At 47.6% G+C, this 27,447-nt stretch overlaps 1 protein-coding gene across 1 annotated transcript in view; it reads right to left on the bottom strand.

The window, feature by feature from the left end:
• DNAI1 (dynein axonemal intermediate chain 1) overlaps positions 1-27,447 on the bottom strand; it is a 148,172-nt gene that overhangs the window by 9,908 nt on the left and 110,817 nt on the right. Inside the window, exon 19 of the mRNA XM_086770559.1 lies at positions 19,550-19,735. Coding sequence (XP_086626685.1) covers positions 19,550-19,735 — 186 coding nt within the window. The remainder of the gene's footprint in view (positions 1-19,549; positions 19,736-27,447) is intronic.

Raw genomic sequence — 27,447 nt, 5'->3', positions numbered from 1 at the left:
AGAATGGATTGAGAGCAGCCCTGGGGAGGACTTGGAGGTGCTGGTGGATGAGAAGCTCAACATGAGCCGACAATGCACCCTTGCAGCCCAGAAAGCCAACCACATCCTGGGCTGCATCAAGAGGAGCGCGGTGGGGAGGGGATTCTGCCCCTCTACTCTGCCCTGGTGAGACCCCACCTGGAGTACTGCATCCAGCTCTGGAGCCCCCAACATAAGAAGGACATGGACCAGTTGGAGGAAGTCCAGAGGAGGCCACGAAGATGATCAGAAGGGTTGAGCACCTCTCCTATGAGGACAGGCTGAGAGAGTTGGGGCTGTTCAGCCTGGAGAAGACTCCAGGGAGACCTTATAGTGGCCTTCCAGTACCCAAAGGGGGCCTGCAGGAAAGACAAGGAGAAACCCTTCAGCAGGGCCTGTTGCAATAGGACGAGGGCTAATGGTTTTAAAACAGAGGGAGGTAGATTTAGATTAGATATTAGGAAAATATTTTTTACAATGAGAGTGGTAGAACACTGGCACAGGTTGCCCAGAAAGGCAGTTGATGACCCATCCCTGGAAACATTCAAGGCCAGGTTGGATGAGGCTCTGAGCAACATGATCTGGTTGGAGATGTGCCTGTTCCTTGCAGGGGGTTTGGACTGGGTGGCATTTAAAGGTGCCTTCAAACCCTAATGATTTTATGGTTCTGTGCTCATCGCTGTCTGTTGGGACATCTCCTCTCTGAGCCCTCACAGCCCATGGTGATGTTGAGGTCCTGTTACACACTCCCTATTCCTGTTCACACTGACCCAATGGCATCAGGCTGTACATAAGGGACTGAGTAAGAGTGGTACAGAGAAGAAGAGGGTTCATCCCAATCTGACTGCAAATGCAGGGCCCAAGGAGTGCAAACGAGCCAGAAGCAGATAGGATAAAACAACACAGGAGAAAGCTAGCAATGTCCTGGGAGAAAGCTCAGGGAGTGCTCAGGCACCCGTAGAGCATCTTGCTTCCTTCTGGGAGACACTGCCAGTGGTGAGCAGATCTGCCATGATCCGATCAACAACTGCTTTGTGGGAAGCAGGCAAAAAAATCAGAAAATTGGCTCCCTGGCATACAGTGATGGGGATGGGGATGCTCCTGTCCCACCAGAAGACCCAGATTCCACATGCATCTGTGACCTGCCTCTGCTCATGTCTCGCTTTGGCCCTGCCACCCAGGAGCAGAGGGTTTTCTGGGTCCTGTTTGCAAACACAGATGACGTGCAGTCTTACTAAAAAGCAGATCTAGAGTCTGTGTTCAGGTAAGCTGTCCAGGCAAGAGGCAGTCATTTTAATGACAATCTGGTCTTAAGACGCTGATCTGGCTCCAACCCAAGTCTTTGTACTAAGCTCCTTGGCATCCTGTTTAGAAAAGCATTACTAAAATCTAATTGCTTCATGCATATATTGCTGTTTTAATTATAACAGAGGCAGATGAGAGATGCAAGCAGTAATCCATCTCTTTGATGGTAACACATATCTGAAGAAGGAACTGGCCATGAGAAAAGCCAATCTGACATCATTTATGGAAACCAGAGAGATACATTTCTAGTGATTGTCCATGCTGCCAACAGCACAGTCACAGTGTGGCCAGGGCTGGCCTCCCTAAACTGCTCTTTGCTTTGAGTCACTGACCAGCATGCTGCACCTGAATTAATTTTACATGTTCACTGCTGTGTCTCTGTTCTACCAAAATGTAATTACTTCAGTGCCACAGGCCAGTTAAACCCATCTGCTCAGCTGGCCGCTGAAACTAATGGAGCTTCTTTGCAACAGAGTATTGCAAAATAAAGACAGGGTGGGAAGAAAATAATGTAGAAATCATTAAGGTCCTTAAGGTAAGCACTGCCCAAGGTAATCTCTTCATTGCTCAGCAAGTCCCACCAGTACCAAAGACAGAACATGGTTAACCAGCAGCTGACAGCTTCAGCAAGACAGTGGCCAAGCTGGCAGAAGCAATTATCTGACGATTAATTGTAGATTTAAGGACTAGAGGGAACCTGTTAGCAGAGGTTAACTGAAGCTGATGCACATGTCTAACACTAAGTGGACAGGTCGCTACATTAAGAGAACAACAGTGGTACAAAGCCTGTTCCCTTATTGAGGATGAAAGACTCAACACACCAGCAAACACGGCCTGATCCTCATCCCTCACACTCTTTGTGTTTGCTGCAGGGACATGGCTGGGGCAACAGCCAGCATATACCCTTGGAGAAAGCATCTCCTCGTCAGAGATGGCAGACATCATGTCACATCTGGATACCAGTTCTGGCTGCAGATTCACCCAGCATGGTCAAATCATCATCTCAGGAGGGGCGACTTCTTCCTAGACTCTCCTGTTTCCATTTTGATCTGAACCTACATACAGATACTCCTGGTATCATCCTGGTGTGAGGACCTCCCTGAAACCCAGACATGTTGTCAGGCTGCAGGTCTCTAAGAAAGTAATAAAGACTGAACAAGACCCTGGTGATATTTTGAAAGTCTTCAGGATGATAACCAAAATTATTCTTCTCCACCAGCATGGAGGAGATGCCTAAACTGACCTAGAGGAATGGTGGAAGCAAATGCTTCGTAAATGTTGCCTCATCCCTCTATATCCCACTGCTTCTCGTGCGAAACAGTTAACCATGTGGATCCTGTGTATAAAGAGCTGTGAGATGCAGACACCATGAATACCAACACATGGTGGTTTTTCCATGCACTTTGCTGATCAGGCTGTTCCCCCCTCACTGTGGGGGAGTGCTCAGCATCATCTGAGGGCTGGGTGAAACGCAGCCCAGCAGGGTATGAGCCTATTGCGCTGCTGCATGCCTGGCACTCCCCAAGTGTCTCAGCATCAAGAACAATCCTGAAAAGAGATATTTTCACAGCTGGCAACCAAGCAGGAAACAAAAGAAAGACAGAAAGGGGCCACTTGTGCTCAGAAAATTAAATCCAAATTTAATTCCAGTAATTATACTTTCATTAACACCCTATTTGCCATAAAGATGAATAAAATCCCTAAGTGAGAGCTGCAATTGCTTCAAAGGTGAGAAGAAGGTAACTGGGGAAATAGTGCCAGCCTCCTCCTATCTTGTAAAATCCTTAAGAAGCCTGGAACATTATGAATGGTTACTGTTTGTAATTTAACTTGCTCAGCAACCATCTGTAAATGAGCCAGAAATCCCGCAAGAGCAGCAGAGAACCTGTAACAGAGCTGATTGCTTCTGGCAACCCCTGATTTAACCATAGACAAACAGAATGTTTCGTATCTGACCCTCTGGGGCTTGGGTGCTATTCTGGTGAACACATCATGAGCCAAATTCTCACCTTGCTCTCTACTGAAACCACACCATGTTGCAGGCATGAGATTACCGACCGGATTGGGCTCATTAATGTAATTTTGAGTCTTTGGGCCGCAGGAACTTGGTGCAGGCTCTGCACCAAAGCAGCGTCAAGCACAGCTGAGACTACCCCGGCAGATATTTTTGGTACCGTATGAAGGTGTTCACTGAATTAACCTCCTTGATTTCAGTCAATTTCTTCAATGTTTTAAGGTCATGTGGAGATCTGATATAAAGTCTTTCAAAGTCCTTGTGACCCTCCATACCGCCAGGACCTCTCAAAACTTTGTAAGCGGACTCTGCTAGATCAGCCAAGGAATAAACGAGAAATTTGAAATGCCAGTGAGGACACCAGCCAACCCCCAAAATAAATCTGCAGATTGTTCTGAGATATCATCCCAGTTATACCACTGTTACCTGCTCTTTTGGAGTGATTTTAAAGTCGGTTACTCTTCCCACTTCTTGCGTAACCTTTGCAATCTCCTGGCTTAGCTCAGCCATGCAATTATAATGTGTACTGGCATCAAAAGTCTGAAGAAAGGCACAGCAACCACAGCAGAATGTCCCCTCAGGAGATACAGGTAAAGCCAAGGATGGCTACAGAGGCTGAGGGTGAGAACCACACTCAACTCATGTGTAATGCTCTGGTATGAGAGTAGCTGTCAGTCTAGTAAGAAGCCTAAGTGTTTGATATTTCCTGTCATATAATAGATAAAGCTTCAGCAGATTTTCTCCAGAAGGCTGCAACATAAGCAGGCAGCTCCAAGCCAGAATGTGCTAATTAAGAAACACCAGGTGAGTGTTAATGAAAGAAGCTTTGGGAGGTGGGAGGAAGCAAAGAGGGTGAACCCCTCTCACCTCCTGTCCCTAGTGCTTGCGACAAGCTCCCCAGCACCCTCCTCCCAGGATATCCAAAAGTTGATGAAGCTGTACAGATCAGTTTGAATGTTGGTATTAGAGGGGCAAAGATAGGAAGAAGGTCTCCCAGTGACAAATTATGACCAGGAAGCATTGGAGGAAACGCGTGGAGAGCGAGAGCCTGAGGCAGACAGATACAGGACCAAAGAGGAAGCTGGACTAAGAGTCTTGGAGAGCTGCCACCATGGGGATCAGAAAGTGAGGACTGTTTCCTTGTGCTTACTGAAAAGCTGGAAAGCTCAAATCTGAAATAAAAGGTAAGGTTATGTGGTCTCCTGGCATGTGGGGCAAGTATGTCTTTTCCCACTAGGCTTATTTCGGTGGCAGAAAAGGGATAACATCAATTTAATATCAACCTATGCTCACTGTTATTATAACACTTTGTTGTCTCCGAGTTTGATTGTTTAACACATGACCTAATAAATACGCCAGAATCAAGAGAAATGGAGAGTTCAGGAGTCTCTTAATCTCTTCACATACAGCTACCAGGTCTGTTCCAAGCTGGGATTACTTCTTCAAAAAAGCTGTGAATCTCTCTTTATAATGCTGCCCATCAATCCCTGATCATTTCAAGAAGGTCAAAAGCAGAAGTAGATTTAATAGATTCTAAGCCCAGAAATAACTGTTATGATTCATACAAACTCAGTAATTTAATCACACCAATGACTCTTCCTGGAGCTAAAGCACGTCTTTCAGTAAAAGACAAGGAGTTTTGACCTGAATGAGTTTGAGGGATGCAGAAAAGCTAGTGCCATGCTAAATATGTGTGCTCTAATCCTCGTTTGAATTTGGTCCGTTGCCAAATCCCATTATAGCTCTTCCTGCTAATTTAAAGAGCCTTCCACCATTGCGAATCCCTTCCCCTGTAGGTGCTTTTAGGCTGAGATCAGGTTATGGCGTAATTCACTTGTGAAGTCCTAAGAAGTTCCTTGAAATTATGTTTCCCAGACCTTAGATCAACCCTCTTGCTCTTTCCAGACTTAGTTTGCATTTTTAATGATCAATCACCTCCACTTAAGTGTCAGCCCTGGATATGTGCACTGCAGCTGATGATGGATTTACTAATGTCACTCCCAAACATGTGGCCCTGGTTTCATTCCTGCTCTGAAATACCCCAGTGAGGCAGCCAGATTCTGCATTTGGCTTGGTGTTTCAGTGTCATGCTGGGAGCTGATGCTTTCCTTTACAACCTTCAAGCTTCTTGCAGCATCGCCAGTTCCAGGATGCAGCTCCAGAGCTGCGAGGGTGATTTGTGCTGTGCTCTGATGGCCATGGCTAAAACAACACTGTGGTACCGAGTCACTTGGGTTGGCCTCAGACTGTCTTGCCACCAGACAACACTGACATGTGACACTATCAACACTACCAAAGGAGCTGGGTCACAAAAATACCCTGCTGAACCTTGCCAGACTCATCTCTAGCGGGCAGAGACCCCCAGCTAGAGTCATCTTTAAAGATCATAGAATCACAGAACCGTTCGGATTGGAAGGGACCTTTAAAGGCCATTCAGTCCAACCCAACCCTCCTGCTACCAGATCAGGTTGCTCAGAGCCTCATCCAACCTGGTCTTGAATGTTTCCAGGAACGGGGCATCCACCACCTCTCTGGGCAACCTGTGCCAGTGTTTCACTTTTAAGTCCATGAATCCATGCAGGTTTTGTGTGATGCTTTTTCTGTTAAATAGGATGTTTATTTTTAAGAAAAAGTCCATGTTCAACCCTTCTTTCAGGCTATATATAATATCTTGCAGCAGGTTTATCCCAGGCCTGAGTCAAAAAGCATTTGCCAAGCAAGGCTGAAAGCCCACAGAGTGAGCAGTAAGTGCATTGGGATTGTGGTGGTGTTTAAGAGGTCACACACTGATAGACAAGCAATTACTTCTGAAGCAGGGGAAACAGCTTGATTGCAAGGTTTAAGTTTCCCCTAATTCCCTCAATAACATCACAGGAGGTGTGGCACTTCTGTAGTACCTTTCAGCCCAGTCTGCCCAAGCCTTTTACTAACTCGGGGCTTACTCACTAGCAGGAAGGAGCAGGGACAAGGTATTGCCAGAGGTTTCACTGCAGCCTGCAGAAAGCAAAAACTGTCACTGTGAAGCATGGGGACACAGGCTGTACCTTCTTCAGTGAACCCCTACCAGTGACTCCAAGCTGGATAAGGGGCAAGGATAGAGAGGAGAGGAGAAGACAATTGCCTTGCTGTTGGGAAACTCTGCTCAGTCTGAGACCACAACGTTGCGATTATTTCAGAGATAAGGGAACTGAGGGATGGAGCTTTCTCTGCCAAGCCCTATCTCTTTCTTCCTTTGCAGGTAGGCAATGATGCTGTCCCATTTTCCCATTGCTTTTCGGAGTTAAAGCTCAGACTAATCTAGACTCAAAGTGAAGATCTGCCTGATCGCAGAAGACTTTGTTTACAGCAGCACCTGCCTCTGAAAATCATGCGTGGCAACACATCCCTGCTATGAGCAGGGTGAAAACACCCTGACAAACCGAGTTTCCCTACACAAACAAGAGGGAAGTGGCTTAAAGTTTACCCTGCCACTGCAGGGTAAAGTGATGACAGATCCTTCTGCAAGTCTTTGTCCCCTACATCCCAGGATTTCCATCCACAGGAACTGCACTTCAGGCTCGTGCTCCCCCAGACTCTTCCCATTCTGGGAGCAGGACCCAGATTCATCTCCTTCGCTGCTGCTTTAGGCTAAGAAAATCTGTGAGGCCAGGCTGAGTGAGATGGCACCTCCACAGCCCTGCTTGTGGCTCTGTGTCAGTGGATAAGCAGAGGTTTCTCAGGCTGGGCTTCCCTTTTCCGTCTGCAGCCTGAGTTTCCCAGCCCTCAGGCTGCAGGAGCCATTTGGGCTGCCGTGTTTTCATGGCACAGCTTTTCTTCTTGAATAAGCAGTTGTAATTGAAACTCAATCCATCAGCCTTTTGTTTTGCTCTATTACAAACTGGAACCGTGCAGCAAAGCCTGGCGCTTTTTTTTTAATGACATGAAAGACACTAAATTATTAATTTTCTGCACTCCCACTGGATGTCCTCTGGTTGCCCAAGCCAGATAAAATGAGACCTTTGAGTTCCTTTTCCTGGCTTAGCAAGTTCCTTCAGTGCAGATCAAAGTGGGAGGCCTAATCCTGGAAGGGGATGAGCAGTCTCCCAGCCACATTTGCAAAAGCAGTTTCTGGTCATTTTGTTTTCAATATTGGACTTTTGACACAAGTCAATATAATTATCAGAAAGTCAAAGAAGGCAGGCAAATAAGAAAGCAGAGACCAAGCAGTGCTCACATCGATGCTTCCTCTTGACTCCTGGAAAGGCATCTTTCCCATTTCCTGCAATCCCCAGTCCTTGGGATATCACAGCCGATACCAGTGACCAAGAGGGAAGACGTCTGCTGTGGCTGAGTGAGGCATGGCTTAGCTTGTACCCAGCCAGCACAGGCTGGCAGGGAGACGCAATGCCTTTTATTAGCTCAACTAATATATCTCTGGAGAATAAAAGACAAGCTTCAGGGCACATGCACTTCTCTTTTCTTCCCAGGTATATTTGTTTGCCTAATAAAGGGTGTTATCTGCCCCCACATGCTTTAGCTTGCTTATTGTGTTTTTGACCACATTGGCCACAACAGCCCGAGCCCCAGCCCCTTGGGAAGGCAGCTGCCTTCACATTGACTTTGTCTAACAGCCTTAATCTGAAGCATTTATCTTGGGAAATTTCAGAGGATGACAGGGATCAGAAAGCTGAAAAAGGTAAATGCAGCAACTATACTAAAAAGAGAATCACAGACCCTTCAGTTTAACCTCCCTTTTCAGAACACAAGCGGAACAAGCCAACAACCTGTAAGTGCCTATGAGGAGATGCATCACAGCTAACACAGATTTGTACCAAAGAAGTCATGTTGAACTAATCTGATTTCCTTTTTGCAACAAGATAATAGACCTCGTTGCCAGGAAAGACACAGAAGTCACTAATCTCAAGGTCAGGAAGACTTTGCCATTGCCTACCTTGATATTCTGATTCTCAAGTGAGGCAAAAGATCTATATAAAGTGGATATCCAGCTGAATAGCTGCACCCAGAGCTGTCAGCATAAAGAGATGAGATGTGTGCAATGGCCAGCTCCATGGTCTGGAGGGGATCTGGTCAGCATTTCTATTAGTGCTTGGACACTGGGGCAGATGGGAAAGCTGCAGGTGTCCAGGAAGGCAGGACTGGAATTTGAAATTACTTTGCTGGACCAGAGATGTGTCCTAGAAAACCTGTATGTGATTTAAGAGGAACAAATGCAAAATATTGCATGTGAGCAGGGACAATTCCCTGCACAAATACAGGATTGTGGGCTGGGACTGTTCTGCCTTCAGGGCTGGGGTTAGAGGCATAGTCACCTGGATGGAACCTCACACTCCTGTGCTGCTGTGAAACAGTCAGCTGTCCCACCACAGAGAAATCGGAGCATCACAGCCAGGCATGAGAAACAATCCCTCTGTGCCAGGCAGGGCAGTGGGAGAGCTGTATCCACAGGATACCATGCAACAAGGGCACAGCTCATGGGACATGGTCTGAAGGATAACGAGTGGAGGATTTCAGACCAAGGGGCTGGAGGTGGGAAATAAAAGGCTGCCCAGGCAGGACAGGTCTCTGCACTGACCAGGACTCTGAGAGGGGTAAGGAGCTCAGAAGCCCCCTGGGTCAGGAGCAGTGGGATCACAGGCAGCTCCCTGGTGGGACGTGCGAGTAGGGGGGAGCAGGGGATGTCTGCCCTAAGACAGCCTCACATGGTTGGCATCTGACATCCCATCTCACAGAAACAGTCAGTGAATTGGAGCGGAACAGCTTCCCTCCAGGAGAACCTTGGAGCTGCTTTGATTGCAGCCATCGCTGCATCTCCCATAGCCAGCGGGAATGTAAGGCAGCCCCTCTTCTCCTCTGCATCACAGGGCTCTTCTCTTCCTTTTCTCCACGGGATAAAAATAATCCTTTTGCATCAGCTCCATCACCATGAGCAGCAAGACATTTTATTCATTGCCAATTCCTTCCCTTCTCTCATTTAAACAATTCCCCATTGAGCCCATCAAATTAATTTAAGCAAGGGCTATTTATTCTGCCTGCCTGCCGGCGCAGGTCTCTCTCTTTCTTTTCTTTTGGAGGATGCTGGTAGGTGGCATGAGCACAAGTCAGGGAGAGGCTTGTCAAGGGCTGGGAGCAGCATGATGGTTTCGATCAGGGCGTGCAGGGGCATGGAGATCTGTAGATGTACGTACCCAGCGTCAGGAAATGCGCAGGTGAAGTCTGCAAATGAAGGGCTTTTTACAGCAATGCATTTGGGATATGTTTTACAACAGCACAGACACAATCTCCCAGGCAGGGAGCTGCCCTCTGTGTCTCTGCTGGCAGCCTCAGCCCTTTCCAATCCCAGCCGGCTGTTTGGGGAAGGCTGTGTCAGGCTCTGGCAGCGGCTCAGGAGGAGTTACAGGATGTGCCAAATCTCAAGCTGTTGCTCTGGCCCTTGTAGCATCTCTTCCCACTCCAGGTCACACCAAATTTCCTGCCTTTGTCACTGCAGCAAATGCTACTGGGCTCTGCAACGAGGGACAGTGCCCCGAGGGACAGTGTCTCAGGGGTGCCCAAACAATGCGCAGGGACAAGGTAAGTAATGTCACAAGCAAGGAAAAGCTGAAAAGCCTGAAGAAGAGTGAAAGTCCACCTTCTCTGAGCTCTGGGGCATTGCAGAGTTCAGCGAGGCAATGCAAAAACATGACTGGGATGGGCTTTGCAAATGAAGACCGGTGTCCCACTTGCCATTCTGGCTGAGTGAGTTCTCAGGTGCTCAGGACACTGCACAGCCATTAGCTGGAGAGAGTTAGTTACATCTTTCCATGCAAATTGCATTAACAGCACAAATGGAGGCCAAACCAACCCATACAGAGGTGCAGAGCCTACAGGGAGCTGCTCAGCTGTGTCACAGGGTTTTGTGTGCTTTGCTGGCCAGGACTGTCATGGGATGTCTGCCTCTCCTAGCTTGTGGCATGATACAGTTCTTCATCCTTTCACTCATACTACTGCCATCTCTTCCTGCTGCCCCAAACCAGGACCTGCCCTCTCATCCTCCATTTCTTGCCTATCTGTCTGCCCGGACAGCCAAGGGGCTAACACAGGTTCAAGGTGAGATTGCTGGCCTGGAAGCGTAACAGCACGCACATCACTGCTGTGTCTGCTGGCTGTGGGTGAGCATCTCTCAGTGTCCTGTTCCACTTCCTAATTTTCACCAGTCCTCCAGAGACCTGGCTGCCCTAGCTTGAAATCTGGGGCTTGATAGCCTATGACATCCAACTGTCTTCCTGTGATAGATGAGGCTGGGAGATAGGAGAGCCTGCCAGGTCCTGGGACCTGGTGGGAAAGGGTTGTCCATCAGCCCATCCCAACATCAACTTCTCTCCTGAGGTGTGACTGTATTGAACATGTCCCAGAAGGACTCTGCAGGAGGGATGTACAGAAAAGAAAAGCTGCAGGAGAGCAGATCCGTGGTGTTTATGGACACCTCTCACTTGGCCACTCAGGGAGATGGGTGTCATCATCCTACTCCAACCAGGACCAGGGCTGGGGCTCCCAGTCCTCAGTCACTGCTTTTCACGGCATCCTCATCACCTTGCCCTTCAAACGCATCCCACAGCTCAGGGGCTGAGCTAACAAGCTTCCCTTCTCCACAGCCCTGCAGCAGAGCAAGCACTCAGGAATAGCTGCACTCCTGAGAACTGCTTGGGGCTCTCTGGCAAAAAAGCAGCTCACCCTCAGATGACCTGGAGGGTAAGCATCCATGTTGCCTCCATCAGCAGGCAGCCATAATCAGTCCCGGCAGGGAGCTGAGCACTGAATAGCCTCTGCAGTAGAGGCTGCTGGGTGGCAGATCTGCTCTCGCATTCAGCGACTACTGGAAGAATGAGTCTCCCAAAAAGTCTCCCTTGCTGGCTCTGCCAAAGGTATGCTTTGAAAACAGCCTGTTGCCCAGGGTGTCCCTCCGCCTTTGCACCAGGGCTGTTACTCGGGCAAAGAATTGGTGATTTCCCAGGATCCCCCAATTTTCTGGAGAGGATTTAAGTCATGTGCATAGAAATGAATTCACAGAGGACAGCTAAAGAAAGAACCAAGGAGGAAAAGTGAGCCAAGTAGCCTGTGAGGCTGGGCAGTGCCTCTCTTGCCAAAAAGTTAAGCTGTGCCCGCTTCTCTGGTGCCATGGCTTTCTGCCAAGGTGCTGGACAAAGCAGAGGCTCCAGCTCAAAGAGGAGCTGTGCAGGCTGAACAGGTATATTCAGGCAATCGCAGATCTAACCAAAATGGAAGTCTTCTGAAGATGGGAAGCAGGGCTCCTTCTCATGCATTAGGCATTTCCCAGGACAGGCAGTGACCGGCTCATCGGGCTGCAGAGGAGCAAAGCCCAGGCTGCTGGGGCTCGGGGACCTCTAGGATTGCGGGCACCAAAGTACAGATACAGTCTGTTCACGAGGAAGAGGATGCAATGCCTGCGTACAAAACAGTTCTTGTAGCAACGTAACTGTGCCTGAGTGGAGAAACACAAAGGAAGGAGTAAAACACTAAAAGCCATTTCACTTGGCCAAATTAATATTCCAATTACTCTTGAATAACCAGAGGACAGTAAATCCAATGGACACACACCAGATTTATGGGTAGAGAGGGACATTTAGCTTAGTGACTTGACTATTATTCATCACAAAATAAAATCTTCCTATCATTTTTCTCCAAACCCCTATTATTGCAAAATGGAGTGGTCTTGCATCACTTTCAAACATGGGCAATTCTTTTTATTACACAGATCTTCAAAGAGGAAACTAGAAAGTCAAAGCTGGTCCTCCTGGCTTTGTCAGTGTCTCCCTGACAGCACACAGCACCTCACAGGATGAGACTTGCACTTTACAAATAATTTATAAGTACTATTGAATTTTCTTAAAATGGGACCTTTTCTTGCTTCAGTTGCCAATGTTTCCATTTAACGTACTAAACACACTTCATCCTGACCAGTGAGAATATCTTCAGCTTAAAATAACTTGTAAATACGCTGATGTTGTCTCTCCACCAACTGCCAAACAAAGCGGTCACAGAAAGTGACATTACATAAGAAAAATAAGGTTGAAGACATGTGGCCAGGAACAGTGAAAAGAAGAAAAACCCCTGCTTTTTGACTTTAGGGTTCAGCAATCCCATAGTTACATAGAGCTCTCTTCTCCCTTCACATAGTCTGATACAACCCAGAAGTTACTTCTCCAAAAATGAAGAAAACTGATTTAATAAGAAAAGATTCAAGTCCTTTAGATATGCTGCTGGCTTGTTTGAGTAAGGTCTCCAAACAGTGCTAGTGTCTAACGTTGCCACATCTCTGTCTGGCATCCAGAGGTCTTTGCACCTGTGGTGTGACACTCTTGGACATCTGGATTTGTGCTGCAGACCCACTCTCCTGTACACAGTGGATATGTCCAGGGTCTCCAGATCAATTTCCAAAGGCTTCAGCTCTGCCCAAGAAGGACTGGAACCTGCTGGCACATGGACCATCTCTTTGCCCAAGACACAGCTTTCCAGGACTAAACAGTTCCCTCATTTTATCTCAGGCTATAGTAGATTGGGAGATATTCTGATGTGGGACAGTGGAGGAAGAAAAGATCCTGGGAGGCTGTGACAGTCTTCTTGATAAAGGGCTTCCCAGCACAGTGGCAGGGCAGGAAAATGTGGTGGGGAAGGAGCAGGCGGAAGGGGCAGGGGAGCCTGCTTTTGTAGATGTTTATTTACATTTATCAATCAGACATCTGCATAGCAAAACGGCTGCAGGACGCAAGCAATGCTGCTCACGCACTCTCAAGCTGCACACAAGCGGTATGGCCTCTTGCTAGGGCCAGCATGTGCCAACAGTGGGGACTGTCACAGCAACCACCTCCAGCCCTCCCTGCTCCAAGGCAGGCTCAGACCAACCTATCCCTATAGATGTGTCTCTAACCTACTCTTGAAGGCCTCCAGTGCTGGGTTTCCTTCCCATGCCAAGGAGTTAAAACCAGTGCGTATGTCCTTACATGGCCTACAGAAGCAACACAGAAAGCTGTGAACGGGTAGAAATAGGGTTTCACGAGTCCCTGGATCCACCCCATGGTGCTCAGCTCTTCCCCTAACAGCACAGAGAGCAGCTATCTGCAACTAGCCTAAACAACAGGGAGGGACTGAAACGAAATCAAAAAGCATTTGCAAATCTCACACAAAGCAAAGGCATCAAGCTGCAGGTCAGTTTTTACAACACCCAAGCTTATCTGTGTGTGCCTCCTTATCAAGGGGCCAAGCTGCATCTGGAGGAGGCAGTCCTGATGTAGGCAAGGCACAGCAGCGCTTGATGCCAAATTCCTCCATTGTGCTCTGTGCTTTTGGGTCACTGCACAATTAGCCAGCCCTGAAGAGATGCAAGGAATTTGGCCACTGCTTGCACAGCATAGAAGAGACTGCAGGAATCTCAATGACAGAGAAGCATTTGCATGAAAATGGAGGAACTAAGAATTACACCACTGGAAGAGCAAGACTCCAGCCATTTGGAGAGGAGAGGTGAGTGCTTTTCTCTCAAACAGGATGATATCACATGAGAGCTGTTGAAGTAGAAAGTTTGGGGACAAAATGTACTTCACTCACAAGTCTATGACTGACATGACCTCGGATAATGTATCTAATCTATAGCTTCCTTCTGTAAATACAGTCCCATGTGCAGATGGACTGTACCTCCTGGGACAGAAGGAGAGAATTCAGGTGCATCTTCTCATGCTGGTCAGTTCATCCCTCACAGATACTGAAACACCTCTGGCAGCTACAGGAAAACACTGAGAAACAATCTCCTGGTCCTTAACTGCTTCAAGTTTCTCCTTGTCACCCTAGGTCACAGCAACACAAGGCTACAAAGCAGTGAGGTTCAGGATCAAGCATCCCCCTGTCCATTCACACTGTCCTACCTGCATCCCACTGAGGCTGCATATAAGGACAAAATCAGGGTCCCTTCTTGAGAAAGTAATGTGTGCAGTGGGTGCTGCTGGGGAATATGAAGAGGACACAACCTCAAGCCCCAGGAGACAGTGAAGGAGGCAGTGCTGGGGAGGGGGACAGGCTGAAGAAGATATTTCAGCCACTCTCCAAATGTCTCCCTAAAAGTTCGCACACTTCCACCAATCTTTCCCAAATGCCCTTCTCTCATTCATCTCCTGAAAACCCCGACAGCCTCCCACTGTCCATCACAGTCTCCCAGATCCTGACTGATCCCTCCCAGACCCTGCCATCAGCTACGGTCAAAGAGTCAAAGTGCTTCAGGCAGTAAAACTCAGCGCCCCTTCCTTGGCTGAGCAGCCCTGTGACTGGATCTGGCCAAGGGCAAAATCACCGGGGCTGCAAAGAGGCAGAGGGGCACGGGGAGTCCAGAGGTGACACTGGCTGGTGTGATAAGGCACAGAGAGAGCGGAGCAGCTGCTCAGCATGTGCACATAGATAGGAAGGCTCAGAGCCACCCCATGCCCCTCACTTGTTCCCACACCACAAGCTGCTCAGAGGCACGGAATGTTGGACTCACAGGCGTGTGCCTGCAGCTCCTGACCTGCACACAGCCCTGCTGCCGCATCCTGGGATGGGCGAGCAGCCATCTTCCCCTTCCTGCTCCACTCATGTCCAGCTAGACCTTGTCAGCCAGGATTTACTGCCTGGGAAATAACTGGATTGGCCCTGAGGGACAGAGAAAGAGGTGACTTGCATGTGAAGAAACCAGTAGCAGGAACAGAGAGTGAGATAATCATCCCAGATAATCCATGATAAATACCCAAGAGAAGCATCAGGCCAAGAAGCTGGTTGCCTCCCTGGCTGTCGGTCTGGATACTGGCCAAGAAATTTGCCTCAGCCTTAGCAAATGCTGTATTGTAACCTTTCTTTGACCTGCTTTCCTCTCAGCTCCCACTCCACTGTGGTCTCCCAACATTTCTAAAAACTCTTCACACTTTTTTTTTTTTACTAACTCCTGCTTACTTTTAGCATTGACAGGGGTCGTGCCAGGCTATTTTAGCAGTTTTTTAAAAACAAACCAAAGCCCATGAGCAGCTACATTCTTCTGACTGTGATGACAAAATGCTTTAATTTCTTCCAACCCTCAAATGAAGCCTGGAAAGCTTACTAATTAAACAGCTCTTCCCCAAACTGATTCTTCTTACAGCAATGCTTCCCTTGGGTGAACTCAACCACCAAGGTCATTACAAATTAGGAACGATACTTTATTAGTTAAACAATTCCTTCCTGACAACTGCTGGAATATTTAAGGAGTGCTTGGAGTCCGACAGTGGCTCGATTAACAGCAGAGAGCCACTTGTTCCTCCTGCCGTATCTTAAAATACTGCAAGCATTTCTGCCCCAAGCAGAAGGACCTGAACTAGTTTCACCAGGTCTCCTTGCACAGGACAAGATCTGTTGGCATGAACTTTCTGCCTTAGCAGGGCTGGGGGCTTAGGTTCAATGCAGGACTATGCTGGTGGCAGTTCGATTGCAAACCCACCTTCAGCAGGCTCTCCTCTCTGCCTCATGGCTGCTCTTCCCACAAAGTTTGGGTTCAGTCATCTTTGCCCTTGCCAGCCTCCACGTTCCCCAGGCTCTTGGAGCTGGTGCTTAGCAATTGGGTAGTGTGTTCCCAGTGGACAGACACAACGTAGAGACAACAGCAACAGGCATAGAAAACCTCTGCCAGGATCACACCTCACAGAAACAAATACAGCTCACTGTCTCAGGGCAAGGGGATGTCTCTGTCCCAAGCCAGAGACTTCAGCCTGTGGAGCTAGGGAGAGCTCCAGGACCCAGATCACCAGGGAAAAGACACAAGGACAACCACTGTGCTTGGCACAAGCACAAGGACCTCTGTACCTTCTGCGCACATAAATGTGCCCTTGACACAAGTGCCTGGTAGGTGGCAGAGCCCCTGTCCCCACAGCTTCCTCTCAACAAAAAATGCACCTTTTCCCACGTGCCACTAAATGATTTAGGAGGCCAAAACTCACAGGGAGTTCTAGTCATTTTTTGAAGCTTTTACTAAGTGTCTTGGTGAAAGCAATTTCTGAAAACGCTACCTGAGTGCTTTCGAGAACTTCCCCCCTTGGCATACTTGTTCTGCCAAGTGTTCATAAATGAGGCTGCACTAACACAACTGACAGCAAAACTCAGAGTATTAAATAACACTTCTTAAAGATCCCAAAGTGTTTTAGAAACATGAATTAATTAAGCTGCAGATAAACTCAGCAAATTATTTAAAGAGCTCTTGAACCTCCCCTCCTCCCTCAAGGACGTGAAGAGGGAAATGAACCAAGGTCTGTCAAGAACCCAGGAGTCCTTACCCTCCCTATTTCCACTTATCCACCGCATCAGCTTTTATTAACAGGCAAACCAGAATAAATTCAGAATGGCTGAAATCCCACTGGGATGAAGTTAGCTCAGTCTCTCTTGGTGAGCCTTATCTTGGAAGCCCAGTGACAGCCAAGGAATCTGCAGAACATGGAGTAGACAGAATCGCAACTATTTTTAGGGGAAGAATGGGGTTTGGAATGACATATGGCTATTAAGAGCTCTCTCTCAAAAAAAAGGGTGATTAGTCTGCTAGTCATACCTGTCAAAAGCAGCTGTCCCAGCTGTGTGGGAAGCTGGTGGAAAAGCTTCACAGGCAAACCCTTGTGACACCAGTGTGAAGCAGAGGGGCAATGGGACCTGGATGAGCCCCTAGTTGCCCTGTCCCATTGGCACGCTAAGTTCCCCAGCCTCAGCAAAAGGCACCTTCACATCTCCAAAGGAGCTGATGGAAAGAAGACCAGGCAGCTGAGCTTGTAGATGCTAGGATTGGTGTGAAGACCTCAGCCTCCAGAAGCACTGGCCATGGCTTGCCCTCCTGGGTGTCAGATGGGTTTCCTCACTGGGAAATCTGCAGGGATCAAGTGCCAGAGAGAACAGGCTGGGGTACTCAGGTAGCAAGCCAGGCACAGACAGGTTTCTCTATCTGCAAGGAGACAGCTGGGATGCCAGGACTCCTCTGCACACTTTTGGGTGCTCTCTGTTTACAAAAATCTATGGATGTTCTGTGACTGTTAACTCGGCTCAGGGGAATCCCAGAAAAGAGGGAAAAGTGAAGTAATTTTACAGATGAAAGCTGGCTGCACATGGTGAAGGTTTAAAGAGTACACCTACTTGATCTTCATAGGAGCCAGGATCAATACTCTGGAAGCACATCTGACACCCCACAGTGAGCTGATACTCTTGCAAACATGGTTGGAGGCTTGCTGCTGCGGGCACAAAGTGTGGCGCTGGCACAGGAAGGAGGTGGACAGAAGGGTGCAGTGGATGGCACTGTCTGTTTTGCCAGGGTTTGACTTCCCTCCGTTAAAGCACTCTCTCACCACAGGGTCCCGGGCACTGGCATCTGGCACAGCAGATCACATCAGCCACAAAAGACGGGCTCGGCAACCCAGCTCACATGTCCACTTGTGCCACAAAAAGGCTGCTGAGTCAGCTGGGCCAGATCCACCACTTTGCCACCACACTGTGTGTCAGCTATTTTGAATTCTCATCTCTTTCAGAGAAGAGCTGGCTGTAGCCAGGGGACCTGCACACATCACCAGCCATGCCTGAACGTCACTCCTTCTTCTCCGCACATGCAGGAAATATTTAGTTCAGTGTTTAGTGTCACTTCAAATCTAACTAAGCATGCAGAAGACAGATAGCTTAATAACATCAGAGCAGCCGAGTCCATTTCCATCCCATTTAAACACTAAACTATTGGTTTAAGGTCAGCAATAAGTGACTGAGCTGCTCCTGAACTCACAGTTTAAACTGCTTTGTCAACAACACAAAATTTGCCTCTGAAGAAAGTTGGCAAAGCGAGATGACGACATTCATACCTGCATGGAGGGCTGCTGCTGGCCACTAGGAGTGGAAGGAGACATTAAAATTCTTTCTGACCCACAGTGCAGTACTGCTGGGTGCTGCTCAGCCCACAGCTGGGGTGTGCAGCTGAGCAGCCACATTTATGTGTGTGACCCATCTCTACTGCTGAACCCTTCTGCAGCCAGGATCCATGGCAGACACGGCGCTTGCCCATGTCCAGGAAGGGCTCATAAAGGAACCAGATAATTTGTCCTCAGCCAAGCTGATGACAGCCCTGGTAGCTCAGATGGTCTCGGGCTGCAGTTTTGGTGGAAAAAGAAAAGCATGACGCATATGAGACATTCTACTCCACAGCTCCCGCGCCCAGCTCCAAGCAGACTGCTGCGCTACTGTGTTTTTTACACCCTCTCAGCACAGGGAAGATTTACATTTCCAGTGGTGTCTAGCCAAAGAAACCTTCTAAAAATCACTCAGAAGACTCTGAGGTGACACCAGGGTGATTAGTTCCTGGCCAAAGACCCAGCCTAATACAGTGGGTTAGTAGAGTACATAAAAACTTTTGGGGTATATAAATAAAAGATGACCATCTTGAGAGATTGCTTTCTTGGATCTAAAAAGCCTGAAACTGAAAAAGCTCCACTAAACAAGAGACAACTGGATATGAGAATTATGTGGGCTCAGAAAGGACACTGCATTTACAGTCATTCAGCTCAAATCTGGACGAAGCCCAGAAGGAAGGTCTATTAAAGGATCCATGTGGGAGAGGTCATCATCCTTCACAAATGGGGCTTCAGCATCTCACAGAGGCATATGCATCTCCTTGCTGTCACTTGAGACAAGGATCCCAAAGATAGTGATTGCTAATTTACAGGATAGATGACACAGTGGTCAGGGGACAGGCTCTGATGATCCAGGAGAGCAAGAAGACAAGCAGCATGTGCTCTGTGGGAGGACGTGAAAAGGAGCTGGGACCTTCTTTACTTGGCTTCAAGGAGTTTTGCAAATAAAACCCAAAGCTCAGAAAAGATGACAGCTTTGCAAAACAAATTAACCTCTGCAGAGCTTCTGGGCCTGTCTGGACTGTGGTAAGAAAGTGCCCACAGACAGTAAAACCCCTTCTCACCAGTCCCCCCTCCCGCCTAGGAGCAAATTGAGCCTTCTTACTCACACAGGAGCAGAGGCAGGGATCCAGTATCCCAGACATCCTACCCAAAAGGCTTGAGGTAATCTTAATCACCTTGCTAGAGAGAGAGCAACTTTGCCAACATTATTGCACAGGAGGAGAGAGGATAGTGATAGGGCACAAAGAGACCCACTGTGGTTTGGTACCTCCATTAAGGGAATGCAGATCATCCTTACCTTGGGCATCTTGCGCAGATTGGGAGAGAGCTTTAAGGAAGTAATGTGGCCTTGTTCATCTCCAATTATGACAACAGGGTAGACAGGATTAAACTGGATATGGGTTATTTTATTTTTCTTCTTGGGCACCACTAGCTGGGTGCAGAGAGCTTCATACTTATTAATGTTCAGATCAAACACATGGGCCTGGGGAAAAAAAGGCAAAGAACACAAAAGGGATTAATCAGGCAAGAACATCCCTCAGCGCAGAACAATGGCTGGAGAAATCAGAGAGAAAAGTTCTCAGGGAAAGGCAGCATCAGCACACAATTACCACCTGCAGTCAGGGCCTTTGTCCTCTTTTCAGTAAACAGTGTGCAGAAGCTGCCTGCGGCTTTTGACGGACTGCCCCCCTCCCACAGGGACTCATGAAGAGAGGACTAGTTCCCTGCTGTGGGTACAAGCCCTTTCCAACACCCTTGGCAAGGTTCCAGCTGATCTGGACTGGAGAAGGCTCAGAGCTGGCATCGCTAACCCCACAGGTCTGAATCCCCCGTCTCTGTGGTGCAAGTAATGAGACAACTAGGTGTTAAATCAGAACCTAACACAGATTGATGCGCGAGTGGGAAATGCTGTCAGAAATACTTATTACCCTTTATTGCAGAGCTTTCCAACATTTCCAGCTTAATAATAACATTAAAGATTCAAGCCAGTAATTAATAGGGAAGTGATAGGAACATGGATTGTATGATTAAGGGTGTACCCTGGGGTAAAGCAAGGGAAGCACAGGCAAATGCACAGCATAGGACAGCTTGGTGCTGGCAGCCCACTCCAGTCCAGCTGTTTTGGATGCTATGCCTGCACACATGTCCTTCTCCCACAGCACTGAGAGAAATGCCAGGCAGACTGGCCAAATGTGAAAGGTGAGGATGAAGGGAGACAGATTTGAGGTCTTGCTCAGGCAGGATTCCCACTGGAATGGACCCCAGACCTGTGGCGTTGATACAGCAGTGACACAGACCTGACACATCTCCAACTACACGATAATGCACATTTTATCATCATTCCGGGAGGAACAGTGGCAGTTACTCAAGAGAATGTGTTAACTTAACATTATCTCCCAATAATTGCAATTGGCTCCTGTCACTGACACAGCCTGGAAAAGCTAATAAAACATGATGTCCCTCTCTTCGCTGGTGCTGAAGTGAGCAGTCTTCAGCACAGCATGCTGGATTCTCACCTTGAATCTGCTGTGGAGACTTTCAGCCTTATGTTTGCTTTCCCTTTTCTGTCTTCAGATAAACTAAGGAAGGGAATATTTTATGCTAACAAGTACAGTGGGAATACAGGGGAAATTAGGACTGAACTACTTGTACAGCTCCTGCCAGCTGTGTCTTGTTTACCAGCACTTAGGAGACAGATGAGACATATTATTTCAACATTGTGCCATGCTCACAATTTCAATCTAGGAATTATCTGAAATTGGACAGTGTTACCCTATAAAAGCTTATTCCAAAGAGCGTGGCAGGTTTTGTATCAAATCAGTACATGTACTTTCCCATCACACACCAATGAGCTGGTGAATTTTATCTGAATCCACATACAGCAAAGAGCTGGGCAACGTGCAAGTACACATCCCAGGCAGTCTCATGAGCTGCTGTGTCTTCACAGGATTCAACATCTTGCAATTTGTGATGTCCTTGTTCTGGGCAGGACAACCATGCAAAGGTTTTACAGATGCAGAAAACAAGATGAAGAAGACTCCCTCCAGAGTGAAGTAAAATAAGACTTCTTCAGATGGGGAAGAGCTTGAAAAGTGGACAGGGTTCTCATATGTATTTTGAAGAAATCCATGACAGTATAATTCAAGAAAGGAATCCGAAGCATCAGCCACAGGTGAGGATCTGTAGTTTGGAGAGTCCTTCCCCGCTCAGCAGAAGCATAGGTGGGAAAGAAGATCACATTTTTATCTGCTCAAGACATCAAATGCCAGCATTAAATTAGGAATCTAGACCTAACACTTTAAATTCCACAGTCCTGCCAAGGTAACACCAATTTCCTGCCTCTAGGCGTAAATAAAGGTGGCTGTCCTGGCTTGTACTTTACGCCTGCTGTCTTACTACGGTCTGAAAAGGAACAAGCTCACTTTCAAGCATATCAGCCCCCTATGACCCACACTCACTGAAGATTTAACTGCTTGCCTTCACAGAATACATTTTTGTTAATTTAGGGGCATTATTCACCCCCTCCACCAATGGTACAAGCTCAATGCTTAGTAACCTAAGAGCTTGGGCAGTGCCCACTGCTTGAGTAGCATCAATTAATCTAGAAAAAAAAAAAAAGTAACATCAAATCAGTGGCCAGGTTTCTTTTTGGCAGCCAAGTCTGCATTGCTGTTCTGTAAGGCTGGGAATGTATCACACCTGCACATCCTACCCAGCACTGCAGTAGAGAAAGATGTCATATCTGAAGGTTCAGTGTTGGAGTCCTGAGCAATGCAAATTACTCTGGGTGAGGCTGTTTTTAAAAAATGTCACTGACAGCCCAGACAAGCACAATGCCTGGGACAAGAACTCAAAACCATCAGCAATGCGGAGAAAGTCAAAAGCAAACAAGTTTATGAATGTTCCTACTATAAAGCTCCTCTTATGAGCGTCTAAACAAATGGGCTTCTTTTCCTTTGCCAAGGGAATAATGGAAAAGAACAAACTATTTCAGCTCTTCAGCTGGAAACATCAGCCTCATATCAGCTGTCAGACAGTCCAGATGGAGGGGTGGGCCATGGGTGTTAGGAATTACTTCAGCAGATTTGATTTAGTGACTTACAGGCACTCTGAGGAGAGAGGGAAATGGGGTCAGACCAACACTGTTATTGGTGCTTTGGGAGCAACTTAAAAGGGGCACAGGGCTTCTCACAATACTTGAGGCAGCTTAACAGTGCTGTAAAGCAGCAGAGCTGCATGTGTCCGGCACCATCTGTAGAGAATGGGAGATTGAAAACCTGCAGCTCTCTCTTGAGGTTCCTAGTCCCATGCTGCCCGGCTGCCTTAAGTCCTGGCATAAGGGATTATGGAGTAGGATCCAGCTGGATCTCCCACCCCAGAGACTCACCAACAGCACACAGCTTCTATCCATCCCACTGCTCCGGTGGCCTCTATCCCTCCAGACTATAGATCACTGTTTACACACAAAGACAGTCTCTCGGGTCTTGCAAGATGAGCCCTCTCTGAGTATATGACCCAGAAAAGTGCAGCCACGATGCACAGAAGTGCCACCCAACTCCACATGTGACTTGAGTATCAAACTCATGAGGAGTCAGGATTACCACAGCCGGATCCACATCCAAATCCTCTCTGTGGAGAGCAAGTGTATCCACAGGGCATTCTTCTTCCCAGGGCAGACACTCATCCAGCAGCACTCCAATGAGAGCTGCCACCAAGATACTGTCAGGTAGCTGGTGCAAATGGGCATTTTTCATGAGGGCTGATATTTGTATAACTTTCCACATATAGTGGACAAGTATATTTATATATTCATTAACATACAATGTGCCATGTTGTCCTGGGCTCCTACAGGTCAAAGGGCAGTCCTGCTTCCACCCATCTGGCCCCCTACGCCTCACTCAGTACCATAGCATCACCTAGACTTTTATCTTCAGGAAAACAGCAAGGTGGCAATGATTGCCAGAATGTGACACCTCACAGTTCAACAAATCCATGGTAAAGGCAGTAATTTGCTCAGGGTCCCTAAAGCAGAAAGTGTAGCTGATTGATAGGAAGACAGCATATAGTAACACGGCAGCGGAGTGCCCTGTGCTGGGACACCAGTTTGAGTTTTAATAATACTGAGAACTGTGTGGGAACAAAAAGCATGTCAAAGCAGTATCCTTGTCAGAGTTTACAAATCAGTGAGGGTCCCCCCTGTGAATAGCCCCCTCTTTCCTGCAAGCTCTGCACACCACTTCTTCTCAAGCTGCCTAGGCTGGTCGCAGTACATCCCTCCCTGCACGTGCTGAGACCTAGGGCCACCACACTCACTCATTCACACTCATCCAGGAGCAGTTTAAAACTTCAGAGTGGAGGTTTCAAACCTCTGATTTTCATCCCTCAAAAAGCACTTCTACTGTGGTGAATATCCCCAGAGAGGGAGCTGAAGCCTCATAATGATAACATCATTTTTATAAGATACCTTCTGCAGATCCTGTAGAAGCAAACCAGGGATCTGCAGGGTCTGCAGCCGTGCTGCTTGCAGACCACGGCAGACACCTTCATTCTTTCTGCTAATAAGCATTCAGATAATGGGAAAGGGCATTTCTGTTCTTTTGTTACAGAGTTCTTAGGAACAATATGTGGCCACTTCCTTAGAGAGACAAATCATACTCCAAGAATGAGAAACCTGGAGAGAGGCACAGAGAGAGAAGTAAAAGAAACCTGAAAATTTCTGAAATAGGGAAGTGCAAGAATTCTCCTCTCCCTCCCCCAGCTTAGCTGCAGATCCCTGAGGAGAATAAAACATGGGACAGCAAGCAATGACTCCAACAGCTATTTTATTTATGGTCCCTGTAAACCTGCATGCCAACCCCAAGGAAGTGCAAGAGGACATGTACCACCCTCGAAATGAAGGCCAAGCTGCTGAGGCTAAGCAGCTCCTTGCAGCATGGGGATTTATGAGCTGCTATCAACAACCATCAAAAGAAACCTAGATTCACAATCTCAAAGTGCTGGACAGTCTGATGGTAGGTATGCCAGGCAGATGTTCAAAGCAAACTTCTCCTTGACGGAAGGGTAGTAACTCTGGTAAGCCAGTAGCCCCTGAAAAGGAGCACTGAATATAATCAGATGCACAGTTATCTCAGAGGTGGGATCAGGTGAATCCTGCAGACTCTGCCTGATGCTTTTTATTCAATAAGAACATGTTAAAATTACTATTCAGGTAACAACAGAGCCTCTGTGCTTGATGTACAAGGAATAATGGATCTAACTCTGCTGTGTTATGGTTGCAGAAAATATTTTACATAAATGAGCTGCTTTGATGCTGGACTCTCAAACAGCCAGAGAAGAAACCTACCTCAGTTGCATCCACACCAGCAGCTCCTCTGTCTACGAATCATGCAAATTTATTCCACTTCCCAAAACTCAGCGGTTCCCCACTGAGGCTCTGCATGGCTGCTCTGTAAGCACAGCATAGTGCACATCCAAGGCTATTACTGTAGCTCCAGCCTCAAAACACCCTCAGAGTTTTGAACATCTCAGTTCTCCTCACCCACTCTGCAAACTGCGCTTACAGCCTGAAAGTTAACCCAGGCTCCCATCTGCTCAGCACCTCTGAGGCAACTTGGACTCCTCTGTCCTTATATTCTACTGTCACCCTCTGCCCCGCAGGACAACAGCCTGGGAAGCCCAGGGAGGGAAATTCCAGGGGATCTTGGAGGAGAGCTGGACCCTCCAAACAGCACACCCAAAAGCAACCAACCTCTCTGCCAGCAGAACAAACCACTTGACTTTTGTGGCCCATGAAGAAGAGAGCTGAAGAGCTACTTTGACCTACCCTGCCTTTATTGCATGCCTCAAACACACACTGGGTCTGTAGTGGCTGCAGCCTTTGCTGTCCTTTTCCTCCAGGCTTACAAGTCCTCATTCCCCAGCAGTGGTCTGGGCAATGCTAGCACACTCAAAAATAACCTGCAGCAACCAGAACCAAAGCTGGGGGGAAATATATATGTGTGTAAGAACAAGGCAGATGTACCTGGTAACTTGGCAACAAAAAATAAAATCAGTGCAAGAGCTAAAGGTGAGGGATAATTTAATATCACGCTGCCCTTTACCAGTTGACGTCTCTTTCACTGCTTGGCTTTCACTGTCCTTGTGACGGATTTTCCTCATTTTCTTGACTGAATCATGATACCTCATCCATTTGCAAACCCCATAGATTATTTGTTTCGAACTCTCAGGTTTTATATTTAACAAGTGCGTAGGCCACCCCCAGCCCCCATCTAGCACCAAGACAGCTGCTAAAGCATCCTAAAGGCACTGGACAGGGTGGGCAGCCCCAGCTTGCATCAAAGCCAAGCTGCCATGCAGTGAGGGCCTTACTTTGTTTCTACACTCCCACTGCCGCCCAGAACAGTCTCCAATACAGTTAATTTTCTCTAGGAGGACATTTTTTAGTTATAAATATGGGTTACAAGACAGTCCTTGGTCTATCTGACACCTGGGGCAGTCAGAGTTTTGGCAGAAGGAGACTTGACTCAGAAAACATTCATTGCCTCTCAGCTTCCATGGTGATGACACAGGAATGCTGGTCCTCGGCTGCCCTGATCCCAGCACCAGGCAGACTCACAAAGAGACGGTCTTCCACACCACTTTCATGCTAGTGGTGAAGGACTGACCCCAAATCTGTCACAGGTATGTTCAGAGGTAGTTTTGTGATCAGGAGGATGAGCAGGCATCTGTGAAAGCTGCTTTTTGGGCTGAGCTGGGTGAGGTTTGCCAGCCAGGAGCTGGCTGCATGTCCTGAGGTGTAGGAGAGGGCAAAGCACACCCCTCTGCCCTGCAGCATCCCAGCCCACTGTTCCAGGGTGCATGAGACAGCAGCGAAGGTCTGTGTCGCCTGTCTTAACTGTAGGAGCTGCTCCACTGTAGGGCTGCATCTCTCTGCTTTTCATCATTCAGTAAGAACTGGGTCATTCAGAATTTCACATGGTAGGAAAACAGCATCAGCCTCAGCTAATTTGACTCAGCTCCCAAAAGTCAGTAAGAAATCAAAGCCTCAGCACGTAGAAGAGGTGCTAGTCATTCAGACAGGCTGAGGACCATTTGACCTCTTCTGGAAACCCTATTACATTCTTTTACAAGAAAGTTCTTGTTTATCTGAGTGAAGTTCCTTGTCAGTCACCACTTCTGCCAGCCTGGCTCTGCTTGGAGAGTCTTAGTGATTAGGATAATCTCCTTCACGCCTCAGTCCTGCAAAATTCTGAATGCTGTTATCTGGTGCTAAATAGCTGATACATCATACCCCTGAGCTTGTTGCACTTCAGCTTGGTCTAATATGATTCCCTCATGCTGCCTGTAACTCTTTTTTTCCATCTCTCTTCAACAATAATAGCATGCTTTGGAATGAATCACAAAGCCTTCTTCTGCTCTTCACTTTTGTACTAAATTTAATGTTACTCTCTAAAACACTCCTGAAAGGTGAAAGTCAAACAAAGAAACTAATCTGTGCTGAACCTGTGCAATAGCTAGGCTGATGATAGCACCCAGTACCTCTGCACTATGCTGCAATCCCTTCTGAAACAGTGGAGAGGACCCTTCCTTAGGGACCAGCATCCAAAGTCCAGTCGGAGCCCCGGGTGTGCTCATGGGGTGACTTTCCCTTGCATCTCCCAGGGGACTCAGCAGCACAGCCTTAATGAGAGCATGGCAGCGCAGGCAGTTCCTGGCCCCAGTCCTCTTCACAGTCTTGCTGCTTCCCCAATTAGTGCACATTTCATATCGCACATTTGCTTTGTGTCCTTATTGAATTTCTTCTCACTGATTGCAAAGGGCTGCAGAGGTTGTTGAGTTTATTTACAATTGCAGTTCTGGCTACAAAGTACTTCCAAGTCCTGTCCACTTGGTCCCCCCACAATTACAGCTGGGCTGCAGCACCAGTCACAGTCCCTGAAGCATCTCTAGCTGCACTGCACACTCTGTTGAGGATGACTTCCAGATGCCACATCCGCCTTCTCACCTGCCTTGTAGTTTTCTTGGGGCTTGTGCCAACAGTGTTCCTGAAGTCAACTTGTAAGCACGTATTACTTTTCATTCCTCTGATCTACCAAGCCAGTTACTCTCAAGAACAGTATTAGATCAGTTTTATGTGACATGGCCTTACTAAGGCCTTACTAGACCAGCAGTTCCGTGATCTACGAATGCATACAA

The sequence above is a fragment of the Chlamydotis macqueenii genome, chromosome Z (genome assembly GCF_036417535.1).
Source record: "Chlamydotis macqueenii isolate bChlMac1 chromosome Z, bChlMac1.mat, whole genome shotgun sequence".
Classification (NCBI taxonomy): Eukaryota; Metazoa; Chordata; class Aves; order Otidiformes; family Otididae; genus Chlamydotis; species Chlamydotis macqueenii.
This window is presented reverse-complemented; position numbering and strand designations above follow the sequence as displayed.